This window comes from Solanum verrucosum, unplaced genomic scaffold (assembly GCF_900185275.1).
Source record: "Solanum verrucosum unplaced genomic scaffold, falcon-dt-bn FXZP01000103.1, whole genome shotgun sequence".
Lineage (NCBI taxonomy): Eukaryota > Viridiplantae > Streptophyta > Magnoliopsida > Solanales > Solanaceae > Solanum > Solanum verrucosum.
In genome coordinates, this window is record NW_026020048.1 from 8789682 (window position 1) to 8802700 (window position 13019).

General features: G+C 30.9%; 1 protein-coding gene and 4 non-coding genes across 5 annotated transcripts; 1 reads left to right on the top strand and 4 right to left on the bottom strand.

Annotated features, from left to right (window-relative positions):
- The first annotated feature begins 1219 nt into the window (after positions 1 to 1219).
- LOC125822256 (growth-regulating factor 1-like) lies at positions 1220 to 5423 on the top strand. Its single transcript, XM_049501643.1, has 4 exons — positions 1220 to 1687; positions 2255 to 2476; positions 3951 to 4326; positions 4583 to 5423. Exons 1-4 carry the CDS (start codon positions 1327 to 1329, stop codon positions 5421 to 5423), a joined length of 1800 nt encoding a protein of 599 aa, XP_049357600.1. The 5' UTR covers positions 1220 to 1326.
- Positions 5424 to 10403: 4980 nt separating this feature from the next.
- On the bottom strand, positions 10404 to 10536 carry LOC125823016 (small nucleolar RNA snoR74). The gene has a single exon (XR_007442680.1). It is a non-coding gene; the product is annotated as a small nucleolar RNA snoR74 (small nucleolar RNA).
- Positions 10537 to 10623: 87 nt separating this feature from the next.
- LOC125823015 (small nucleolar RNA snoR74) lies at positions 10624 to 10760 on the bottom strand. Its single transcript, XR_007442679.1, has one exon. It is a non-coding gene; the product is annotated as a small nucleolar RNA snoR74 (small nucleolar RNA).
- A 33-nt stretch (positions 10761 to 10793) lies between these two features.
- LOC125823011 (small nucleolar RNA R24) lies at positions 10794 to 10896 on the bottom strand. The gene has a single exon (XR_007442677.1). It is a non-coding gene; the product is annotated as a small nucleolar RNA R24 (small nucleolar RNA).
- Positions 10897 to 11322: 426 nt separating this feature from the next.
- Positions 11323 to 11418, bottom strand: LOC125823017 (small nucleolar RNA snoR126). Its single transcript, XR_007442681.1, has one exon. It is a non-coding gene; the product is annotated as a small nucleolar RNA snoR126 (small nucleolar RNA).
- Positions 11419 to 13019: the final 1601 nt, after the last annotated feature.

A 13019-nucleotide genomic window follows, 5' to 3' on the forward strand; every position in this document is an offset into this window, starting at 1 on the left:
CAAAATAAAAACAAATTATATTCCTTTTCCTTCCTTAATAGGAATAGCTAGCTAGTTATAGTAAATGCTGTTTTACCTATAATAAGACATGACATTAAGACTCCGCAGTTTAAAGAAAAGAGGGTTACCTATGATACATTTAACTACGTCGGTTTAATATTATATGTTCAAATTTCTGAATAATAAAAATTGTTGGGCAACAACGTACTATACAAGTTATGGTCAAATAATTAAAGAGCTTTTAAAGAAAATATATTAAGGTATACACAGCGATTCAATACGTAAGACGTGCACGAAGTAAGTAATATGTGTTATAGATGTTAGTCTTTTGAGAAGTGTAATTAGTTTCGTCAAATAATTTAAGAATTTCTTAAAAAAGTATATCAAGATGTACGAGATGAATGTCTATTTAAACATCAAAAACTCAATATGTAAAACGACTATGAAACAAGTAGCATACCATAAAGGCGTTAGTCGTCTAAGAAATTTTATGGAAATGTTATTTAGTTTGCCTTATAATATTTTTCTTAAAAAAATATTAATAATATGTGAAATACTTTATTAATATTTTTTAAAATTAACTAACTATGTAATTTTAATTTTATTGTTAGATACTAATTAATCTCTTCTTTCTTTAGGCTGATGTAAGGTTTTGCTAGAGATGTTCTCTTGAAAAATTCAAATTAAACAGCTTGGATAATTCTTAATTTTGCGAAATAAAAATGTCCATACTTCTGTATGTAACTCACAATGGGGTCAAAAGAAAAAAAACACGTCACTTTCTTTATAATTCTGGGAGATGTAAATGATAGTGAAGGCAAGTTTGGCCAATACTTTAACAAAACTATAATTTTAATTAATTTAACCAAACTTCAAATTATGTTACTAGTAACTACTTTTATAATATACTCCTAGTTATTTAACACATACTAAGTATAGCACTAAAAATAATACTGTAACAAAACTCTGTTTTTCCTTTTTTATTATACAGTAGTTAAATTATAGTAAGAGTTTTGACTAACATTTTAGGTATATTTGGCACAATAAAAAAAGTATAAAACTAAGCTTGTTTTTGGGAAACAAAACTAGATATATATGTGCTAACATGTTTCCAGTAGCTGAAATGTAGAAGATGGTTTTTGCCTCTTGTACTCCTTTTGTCCTCTCTCTATCTATCTATCTCTCTTAAAGCAAACTCCAAATAGTTAAACAACCATTGTTTCATTTCTCTGCTTATTTTTTTCCGCCTACTGTATTTTTTCTCAGAAATTTCCCTATATAAACTAATGCTCTGTGCAACTTTCATACAGTGGTGTTTTCTAAGTTATGGATTTTGGTGGGTTGATGACAATGGAAGCCATTACTTCAACTGCCCAACAATCTGAGACTAGTAATGGATCTGGGCAACTGAAACAACAGAGATCTGGGCCTTGTGATGACAACATTTGGAGGCCTTCTAAAGTCCCTAAACCTGCAGATGACTTGTCTGCTTTTTGTAAACAGCAAGGCCCTACTTTGTTTATGAGATCTGATTCCCCAAATGATGGACGCGGTCACTCTACTATGCTCAGTTTTTCATCTAATAAGTCTGAAGAAATCCCTTTTCTTTGTACTAATAATGTTTCTGCTAGGAATCTTCCTTTCCCATTGTTTGATTCTGGATCCTACAACACCAGAGCTGCTGCAGGTATCACAAATGTTGTTATTTGGGTGGTTGATTCTGTTTAGATTATTAATCACTGGGAAATTAATAAGGCTTTTTGTATGGAGATTTAGATGTTAATGACGCTGTTCTGTTTTAATCATGTTTAGCTGTTTTATTATTTTCCTGTACAACGGATAGAGATGGGTCTTTTGAAAGAAAAACTGTAGATTCTGATTGTCTTGTCAATAAAAGAAAAAGCTCATTTAACCCCAAAAAGGAAAAAAATTAAACTTGTGAAGAATCTTCGTTAATTATATCCTATATTGGGTGGAAAATTTGGTGTTTTTTTGTCCATCTTGGAGAAATTTTGCACATCATTTAAGGGAAAAAAAGTAAATGTAGCAATAAAGTAGGTGCACGAAGGAAATAAGAGAGAGAGAAGGAAAGAAAAAATGACACTTTTTGATGTAAGTCTCAGATATTTATGAAGTTCAGTCAACCTTTGGTTAATTGATCTTTCTATTTGTTCACTTTTTTGATTTGGAGTTAAACATACTATTCAAGTTCTGATTAGAAAAGTTAAAAATTCTATGCTTTTTCTTGGTTCAGCTTATGCTTCTGGAGGGTCAAATGAAAGCACGCCTGGCTCTTTCTCTAGGTTCAGAGGTCCATTCACTCCTTCACAGTGGATGGAACTGGAACATCAGGCATTGATCTACAAGCATTTCGTGGCAAATATCCCGGTTCCTCACCAGTTGCTTACTCCTATTAAGAAGTCTCTGAACCCATATGCTTTTTCTGGCTTGTCAGCTGATCCCTATGCCTCCAATTGTAAGATTTTTCATTTGCCCTACCTAGTCTTGACATTGATTGTGCCAAAATAGAACATGCTTTTGACCTTATCCATTTAGGTGTTGGTGTGGTTATCGGCTTATCGTACATGAATTCATCATGGTATACGACAACGTTGTTTTTTGGTCAGCACGTTGGTTAAGGTCATCCATTTACATGAATTCATCATTGTACGGCGTTGGATCTTCAGTATACGACAACGTTGTTTTTTTGGTCAGCACATGTTGGTTGAGGTCATCCATTTTTACCATTTAGGTCAAGGGTTCGTATTTTCGTATACCGACTTTAGTCGTTCGAAGTTTTGAGCTTTCTTCTGACAAAAAGTTATTTTTTAGCCACCAGTTTTTTTATTCTTCGACTCTGCCCCAAAATGGAGTAGCAAAATCAAATGGACCAGCACATGTAATGCTGGTTTTACTATTTAATTTTACTCTTTACCTATTACCTAATAGGGAAGAGCTTTCTCAACGATGAAGTTGATTAAGACCGACTTACATAATCTAATGAGGTTTTGAGTGGTTTTTTGGTGTCTTATATAGAAAATAAAGTTTCTATTATGGGTACATTTTAAAAAATGAGAACTTGTCGAGGAGTGTTGTAATATTATACTTGAATTGTGTTTTTCTAAAATATGCTGTTGTTAGAGTGATTTTTTCATTTATTCACCTCTTTAAATGTTAACACCACTTACAGTAGATCCCATGTATGCCACTTATTGCTTCATAACAACGCCATGAATGAAACAACTCCGAAGAGTCTTAAACCTTGTTGCTTATCTGTCTCAGTTACTTTGTAGGGAAATCCCTATTGTCTCTTAGACAATTGGAACCTTATATTGGATTCTAAAGATTTTGGTTCAGTGCTAATCTAGTTCCATTTCTTAATCCTATATATCTGCTTAGAAGTATATCCATACCTGAATTTGTGATTTCTCGTGTTATATTCTAGGGCGTCCTTTCACATATAGGATTTCCTAATAATACACACTTTACTTATTCTGTGATAGATATACATTGTTTTAGGAAGCATGAAGAATATTGTGAAAAAAGTTATTACCTATCAATACTTTCTGTTTTTTCTTTTCAATTTTAAAGAATCAATCGTATGACTTATGATTTGAAAATAATAATATTCTGCATACAGTTCAGAAGTAATTTTATCTCTTAAAAATTGGCGTATTTCTGGACTTCATCTTGTACTTCAGTTTTCCTAACGTTTGGGATATTTGTTCAGCATCTCACATTTTAGGTGAGTTACAGAATGTTCATAGGTAATTTACATCAGACCTTTCAATTTTCAAAGGGTTAGAGGACATTCGCGTAGTTTTTTACTTTCGTGCCATAAAGTTATTTACCAGTGATATATTAGTCTCCTATATTTTTTCTGCTTTTCTGTGTGTTTTTTTCATTTCTGTTTGTTTGTTCATCTTTTGCCTACTTTGTGGTACATGTAGGGGGATGGGGTACTTTCCATCTTGGTTTCGCTGGCAACACTGATCCCGAGCCTGGTAGGTGTCGTCGAACAGATGGAAAGAAATGGCGGTGCTCTCGAGAAGCTGTCCCTGATCAGAAGTACTGTGAAAGACACATAAATAGAGGCCGCCATCGTTCAAGAAAGCATGTGGAAGTACAGAATAACCATGCTGTCTCTGGATCCACCACTTCAAAGGTGGCATCAGTTGCACCCTCCTCATCAGCGATGGTGATATCCAGCAGCGGCACCCTCCTCATCAGCGACGGCGCATCCAACAGCCTTGGTACTGTTCAGCATCAATCTAATAGCTTGCAGCCCAGCGCTGCCAATCCTTCCACTGAGCAGCTTGTCAACAGGTACTAAATATTGAAATGGATGCCTTTATTTCTCGTTAGGCGCTAATCAAAAATTTGAAATAATTTATTTGAAAAGATTTTGATTATGAAAAGGATTGTCAACAACATTTGATTTTACTATCTTACCATCGGAAAACCTTGCTGGTAATAAAAGGAAAAAGTAACTAGAAATTCATTACATATTTATTATTCTTTGGCCCTAATTGACAAGTCTGAATATGACAGAATCCTTATAGAAAATTTATTTATATTACAGAATGCTAGGTCATAGAGGTGCCTCTGTGATATCTCCAACAATTTGTGTGACGCCAAAGGACTCAGCTATTGCAGTTCAAAAGCAACATAATGGAGTTGAGTTATCCTCGCAGACGGATTTCGGACTAGTCTCATCGGATTCCCTGCTTAATCCTTCGCAAAGAAATTCCTTTGCAAATCCTAAGAATCCTATTGCTTTCCTAGATTTCAATGACCATGAACAAAGTGAACAACATCCAGTTCACCATTTCATTGATGGATGGGCAAAGGAACAGTCGTCACGCGCCTCTACATCTTGGCCAGATCAACTAAAAGACTGGACTCAACTGTCCATGTCCATTCCCATGACTGCCTCAGATTTCTCACCTTCTTCAAGTTCTCCTCGGCAAGAGAAGCTCACTCTTTCCCCTTTAAGGGTATCCCGTGATGTTGATCCCATCCAAATGGGCTTAGGAATGACAAGTAGCTATGGCGAACCTATGCAAAAGACAGCTAATTGGGTACCAGTATCCTGGGAAAATTCACTTGGTGGTCCATTAGGAGAAGTCCTGAATAGTACTGCAGGTTATTCCGGAGATGGCAAGAGTGTCTCAGCTTTGAACCTGGGAACCGAGGTTTGGGATAACAGCCCTTCATTTGGATCATCTCCCACAGGTGTCCTGCAGAAGACAACCTTTGTTTCACTCTCAAACAGTAGTTCAGGGAGTAGTCCACGAGGTGACAGCAAGAAGGTTCACGAGGGTATTGCCATGTGTGATGACGTGATCGGTTCAACAGTGGCGAGTTCTTTGTGTATTCCTTCGATGGAAGTCTCGTGTTTGATTGAGAACAAATTACACTAGCAGTGTGTTCTCGCCAGATCCAGAACAGTAGAAAGTTACCTTGTTGATTATCTCCTTACTTTTACGTTTCCCCTTTGCTCAGTTTTCAGGGTCTGCTTTTTTTTATCAAAGCTGATACTTTCGACAAGTATGTCTTGTTGTAACTTAAGACAGACATTTGAGGTTAGCTTATCCATCCAGAGAACTCCAAAGTATTTGTGATTGTTACCTTGGTTTTTTTCCTGTAACATTAATGTGGAACTCTCGTTTTCTAAGTTTTTTCTTATTGGAGGTTTATATAAATGAAAAAGTTATTTTGCACATTTGGAATTGCAGTTCCAGACTTTTAGTATGTAATTAGCTTGCTGTTTAGGGCTTTGTAATTAGTTTATACTGCGTAATGAATAAGGTATAGACAATTGATCTTTGGTTTCTTGTCCAAACCTGGAGCTGCTATGGATTATGGAACGTGCTTTACCAGAAAGATTTCTTCTACAAAAGAAATGGATGGTTGTAAAAGTATAAGGTAGGTAGATTGTTTACACGAAAAGAATCAAATATACCATGGTTCTAATAGTGTAGGGTAGATTGTTTACACGAAAGAGAAGGTTCAAATATACCATTAAACTTTGAAAAAGAACAGTGATTGTAATTACTCATCTGCTGCTTTGATTGCCAAATACTTACACTATTATTGGATAGATGTATTTTGGCTGCCAAGTTTTAATAGTCTCCAAGCGAAGCTTCTACTCTTGACAGTCTCTATTAGCAAAACTAATCTGATTATTGCTCGTCTATAAATGGAAGGCATGGCTTTTAATTAATTAATACCACGAAAACTGATTTTTATTCATTGTATATACTTGATTAAGGTTGCCGTGCTACATGCTATACAGTGTGCTTCTTTTTTCAAGTGTTATAATGCCAATAAAATAGTACTCCCTCTATAAATATGAAAATATATGACCACAAGTCCACAACCTATACAATCTTTGTGATGTAGTTATTCATACATATAATGTGGGAACTTTTAAAATTCAATATAGAAGTCCTTAAGAGATTTGCTACCAATCTATATGGAGGAGTTCGGAGCCTAAAGGGCAAGAAAAATTGTCAAAAATTTCAAAAGGGCACATCAATTTTTTTAAAAATCAGAAGGGCAAAATCGCTCCTGACGAAGCAATTTCCCTTTGACACAATGACTAAAAATTGCGATTTTGTCCATAAAAAAATTTCTTTCTTTTTTTTTTAATTAGAAATCGCTGCCACAACAACAATTTTAAATTGATTTTTTTTCTTACATCGCTGCAGGGGTAGCGTTTTTCATGCCTACTGTTAATGTGCTATTATTTTCATGCCTATTGTTAATTATTAATAATTTAAAAATGATAAACAAGATGGACAGTATACTCAATAAAATTGTTGAAGCACGAGGAAAATTGAATTATATATCATAAATAATAATAAAAGAATATTGAATTAAAAAAAAAAAAACTTCAAAAGGGGCAAGATTAAACACATCAAAAAAAAAATCGTGATTTTTTTTTAATTTTATCAAAATTGCTAGAAGTGTAGCAGTTTTAAAAAAATCTTTTTTTAAAAATTCTTAAAGATTTTTTTTTTTAACGGACGACGTCAACTTTTGTCAAAAGAAAATCGCTCCTGACGGAGCGATTTTGCCCTTTTGGTTAAAAAATATTTTGATGTTCCGTTTTAGTTTTTTTAAAGAAAAAAGTTGTCCTTTTGGCTCCGGACTCCTATATGGAGTATATAATAAAGGAGAAAACATAAACAAGGTGATTTGACACCTCTCTATGACCTCCATTTGTATTTTTTTTCTCTTTTTTTTTTTTTACTTTTAAAATAAATTACTTATTGTATTGTAAAAATAAATTACTAAATTTATTACAAATAAATATTTTATTAATGGAGCAACATTTACAACAAAAACTCTTCACATTCTTTTTTTTATTTGTTTGTCTCACTTATAATAAAGGAAAAACATAATTTATCTTTTTTCTTTCTTTTTCACTTTTTTTAAATTCAAATTAATTATTGTATTGTAAAAGTAAATCACTTAATTTATTACAAATAAATATTTTATTAATGTAGGAACTTTACAACAAAAAACTCTTCACTTTTTTTTTCTAATTGTTTGTCTCACTTCTAATCATGAAATGATAATAATAATTTTTATATTTTAAGTATTTTTCTCTTTATTTTTTAATTTATTCACAAGGAGTTGTTACCCATGATTTGCCCCTCTTTAATTTTAAAGAGGACTATTCATAACTCTCATACTTTTTATGTCCACAACATCCAAACTTAAATTTATAAGTTTATGATATCTTATGGGATTCCTCTATTTTGCCTATAAATTTATATTAGTTTCATGAAGATTCACATTCAAAATCATCCTTTCTCTTTCATCATATTGGTTTGGTTTGTATCAAAAAAGAAGTACACGAAGGTAAGAAATATTTTATTGCAAATCTTTATTTTTTCATTTCCTCTATTTTGTCTATATAAATTCATATTTGGTTTGTGAATGAAACTAACATGTAACAAAAAAAGTACATGAAGTTAATAAATATTTCATTCTCAAGTTCTTATTTTTTCTTTCCTCTTTTTAATTTGTTCATATAAATTCATATTTACTTTCATGAAGATTCACATACAAAATTATAATTTCTCTTCTTCATCATATTTGTTTGTGAATTAACTAACATATAACAAAAAAGAAGTACATGAAGTTATATTTCATTCTCAAGTCTTTATTTTTATTTTTATGTACTTAGACATGCATTCTTAATATTTTATTTATGTTTGTATTACCATTCACCAAATAAGTATGATTAAAAAAAAATGTTTGTGTAATTCTTAACAATGTGTTGTCGGTATGCAATTGCTCTTTCTAGTAGTTAGTTTTCCGGATATAATATAGTTTGATTATAATATTTGTTAGATTTCAAGAAATGATTATTATTTGGTATTATTAGTACTATTGAAAAAAATATACATATATATTACATATAGTTTAATTTTCATTCTTTCTTTTGATATAATTAATTTTAATTGGTATATGATATTTTAAATTCAGTTGGTTGCATATAATGAAGAGTTTGACAAATGGATCAAAATATGGTGGCGGATGCACTTGCAAAGGAAGATGGTAGAAGGAAAAAAAGAAGAAGCATAATTAGAGATTATGTTTGCTAGATTTGTTTTTCACTTTGACTTGTATTAATAACTTAGTTACTTTTGCTCTAATTTTTTGATTCTTGGTTTGTATAAATAATTTAGCTAAATGTATTGTCAACGGTAATCATTTGATCCTTTACTATTCTACTTTTTCTTTGTTATGAAGCAAAATTAATATAATTATCCCATTTCAACAACAACAACAACAAAAAATTAGGGAAAAAGGTCTGAATAATACTATAATTTTGGCCAAATTGATGTTACGATATCAAACTTTATGGAGGACCTTTTATCCCTGCACTTTTAATAATGTGTTTTAAAGGTATATATGTGCCCACGTGGACACGTTACTATTTATAATGATGTAATATTTATGATGTCCACGTGGGTACATATATACCTTTAAAATACACTATTGAATAGTACAGAGGGGGTAAAAGGTCATTCATAAAGTTTGGTATCATAACAATAATTTCGACCAAAGTTGGAGTATTTTTCAAACTTTTTTTCCCAAAAAATTATGATGATTAGGACTTTCATTTTTATTATACTTACAAAAAAGTAATTCAAAAATAAAATATTAGTTTCATGATGCCATATTTTTTGCGTATGTAACAATCTGTTTTCGTCACCGTTCCTTTTGATTTGAAATGTATTTATAATTTTTATGCAATCATCGATTATTATATCTTTTTTGTTCAATTTTTGTATTTTCACCCCTTATTTTTATTTATTTATTTTACAAATAAAATCAATGCATAATTGGTAATACTTTTAATGTCTAATAAAATTATACATTTGAATTACTTATAACTCATGTCTCTTCATCTTACTTGTAACTTCTAATATTAAATATTATTCATAACTTTTGTATGTTTCATTTTTCATAATTCTTATAAATACTTAATTAATATTTAAAAAATTATAATAAATAAATGTTATTCAATTTTGTTTTTACGAAATAAGAGTTTGTATAGAAAATTAGTACTCTTACAAATGATAGAGATAAAATATTTTCAACGTAATACAATATATTGTTATTTCAACATACTACCTCTTATTCCATTTACTTCACGATGAATATTTTGTTCTACTATATACATATTTTGTTCTCCATTTACTTCGCAGCTGAAGAGAAATATTAATATTATCTATATATTTGATACTAAACTAAATATAAATATTACTCCCTTTGTTCCTACTTACTTGTCCACTTTTGAATTAACACGTCTATTAAGAAAATAATTAATGAAATAGTAAGTTTACCATTTTACCCCTATTAATTATGATGTGGATGAAAAATTCTATATTTTTCAAAGTAATTAATCATTTAATTGAGGATATAATAGGTAAAAAAAATTGTCATTTCTTGATTTGTTAAAATAGACAATTAATTAGAAATAACTATAAAAGGAAAAATAGACAAGTAATTAGGAACAGAGAGTACATATTATTATCTTATAAATATTTCATATTTCACTAGTGTAAATATACTCGGAAATGGAAACATAATATTAAATCTGGAACCAATCCATATTACATCAAAATATCAAAGCTAGGTTACAAGATAGAAAATTAGAGCATCAATTTGAGTCCGCAGTTGTCCTTGGGCTGAAGAATGTCCACATGAGTTCATTGGGTGTTTACACAAGCTTGTGATCCTCTTTATATTCTGTCGAGTTGGTTAGTATTGCAACAAATAAACGGAAAAATAAATAAAACGACCATAAATAATACAACATCAACACGAAATAATTATTCAATGTAAAATGAATGATGCTAGAATAAATTAGTAGCAAAAGATTTATCATCGTTTACTGAACCAAGCCATCAAAAACAAATCAAGTGGTTCACCCAAGAACAATGCAATTTTTGATGTCCCTGAAGTTTACGAGAGATCAATTCACTAAAGGCAATCCATCCCTGCTTTTTTCATCAGGTTTGAAAAACATTTGATTCATAATTAGCTCCTATGGGATTAGTACAAAATTCTCTATTTCAATTTTGATCTAGAAAAACATAATGTATCATCGTTTACTGAACCATTCTATCATGAATTAAGTCAAGTGGTTCACCCAATAACAATGCAATTTTTGATATCCCTGAAGTTTACGAGAGACCCATTCACAAAAAAAGGCAATAGGTCCCTGCTTTTTTCATCAGGTTATGTAACAAATAAATTTAGGAAATAAAGCTCAGAAGCCAAGCGTAACAAGAAAATTTCATCGAAGATCCAAGCTGATCCAAGCTTAAAATAGATCTCCTTACATGTTAGCTATCTCATCACTGCTTGATATAATTTGGCTACTTTTAATTTGAAGGAATGCTAGGGATAAACAAGAACATCCTCCAATCGAGATAAGTAGCATTATTATATAGGCACCGTGCAAAAGGTAATTTCTCATTGAAATAAGAAGAAAATACCCGTTGTCTGAGATATGCCCTTGAAGAGCAATAATGTATAAATATATCCAAGATATTGTGTCAAGAGAGTACAACAAACTCTAATGGATCTTCATCTTGGATTCATTTAGGCTTCATGCGGCAGACGGGTTACCATTAAACGGCACCTGCTGCAGACTCTTTTTGTGAAGCCATTATTTACAACATTCTAACCAAAACCAAAGGAATTCTTCATTGTTTTTACCATGATATTATGTCCTCCCTGCCATAGAACAGTTACAGCAAAAAGTAAAATTGATGAAAGCTAAAACAAAAAAAGGCTCAGACACGCACAAATAGGTCATCAAAAAAGTATATAACTTTGATATAGTTATATATCAGCATCGAGAAATGATTGATTTCTTCATGGCCTCTTCAAAATAAAAAAAATGATAAGAAAGCAAAAAAGAGAGGCTCAGACGACACGCACAGGAGTCATCAAATTGATGAAAATTGTAGCATTACAATTATCTCAGGAATGCATTTTTGTCTTCACCGCCTCAAACTACCATCTGAGATAGAAGAAGAGCACTTTATACACACAGAAAACCCTAACCTCCAAATCTAAGAAGGTGGACCGTGTTTGGGCTTCAACATGACATGGAATTTGATCAGTTGGGCTTAAGTACAATGCCAATGCTTTGGACCAGATACAAAGTTGTAAACTGGGTTTATTTCGTGAGAAAATGTCAAAAATAGTGCCTTTAACTGTAGGGAATGGTCTAAAATAGCCCCTAATCTTTATTTTTGTGGGTTTTAGATATTCAACTATTCAAAATTAGATTTTGGTTCTTTAACTATACATTTATCAGTTTTAGTCTCTTAACTATTTATCAATTTTAGTCCTTCAAGTTTTTTAAAAAAATTATTAGGTTTGATCTTTGTCCATTTTTTATACACATAACTTAGGTTTATATTAACGGAATTCATGTCTCGAAAAGTTAAACCCTTTAGCCATTTTTTCAGTTGTTTCTCTCTCCACGCTATTTTTACTTCAAATTACCCCTATGCAAAGAACTTTAACCTCAACGATTCAAAATAAATATAAGTCATAATTTTATTCAATGGACGATAAAATGAAGCATATTATTGCTACTAATGATTTGAATATGCTAAACTTTATTATAAAAAGAAAAAAATATTATCTGTTGAATTAAAAATTGTACTCCAACGACTTTATTGACAAAAAATTGCTTTATTTTTTTAGCAGTTGAAATTTATAAAATGGTAGATTTGTAACTTTTTTTTTAAATAGATTGATTTTATTATTCCATTCATTTTATTTTACGTAGAAAAATTTGAGTAATAAGATTAAATCTCTTATTTTTCTTTTGTATGAAAAATAAAATTTAAAAAGATTGCGTTGATTACGAGCCGTTAACCACCAAAGAAGGAGACATATCATATTCTAGCCATTAGTAACAGTTAAATGCTTCATTTTATCCTCCATTAAATAAAATTAGAACTTATATCTTCTTTCCTTATTAATTTTATATTGAATCGTGATGTTATTGTTATAAGAGTAATTTGAAGAAAAGTAGTGGGGATAGAAAAACAACTTAGAAATGGGTTAAAAATTTAATTTTATGAAGAGTTTTGTTAATATAAACTTAAACTATTTGTATAAAAAAATGGACAAAGACCAAACCTGATAAGTTTTTTAATATTTAAAGGACTAAAACCGGTAAGTATATAGTTAATGGATCAAAACTGATAAATTCTTGAATACTTAAAGAACTAAAACCGATAAGTGTATAGTTAAGGGATCAAAACTGATAAGTTTTAGAATAGTTAAAGAAGTAAATCCGATAAAAGTATAGTTAGACAAAAATATTGTTAAAGAATCATTTTAGACCTACTCCTACAATTAAGGGACTATTTATGTCATTTTTCTCTTTACTTCGTGTATGGGCAATATTTGGCCGAAGAGGGAGACAAAGAGAGTATGAAATTGAAGTTTGAAATAATTGTTTT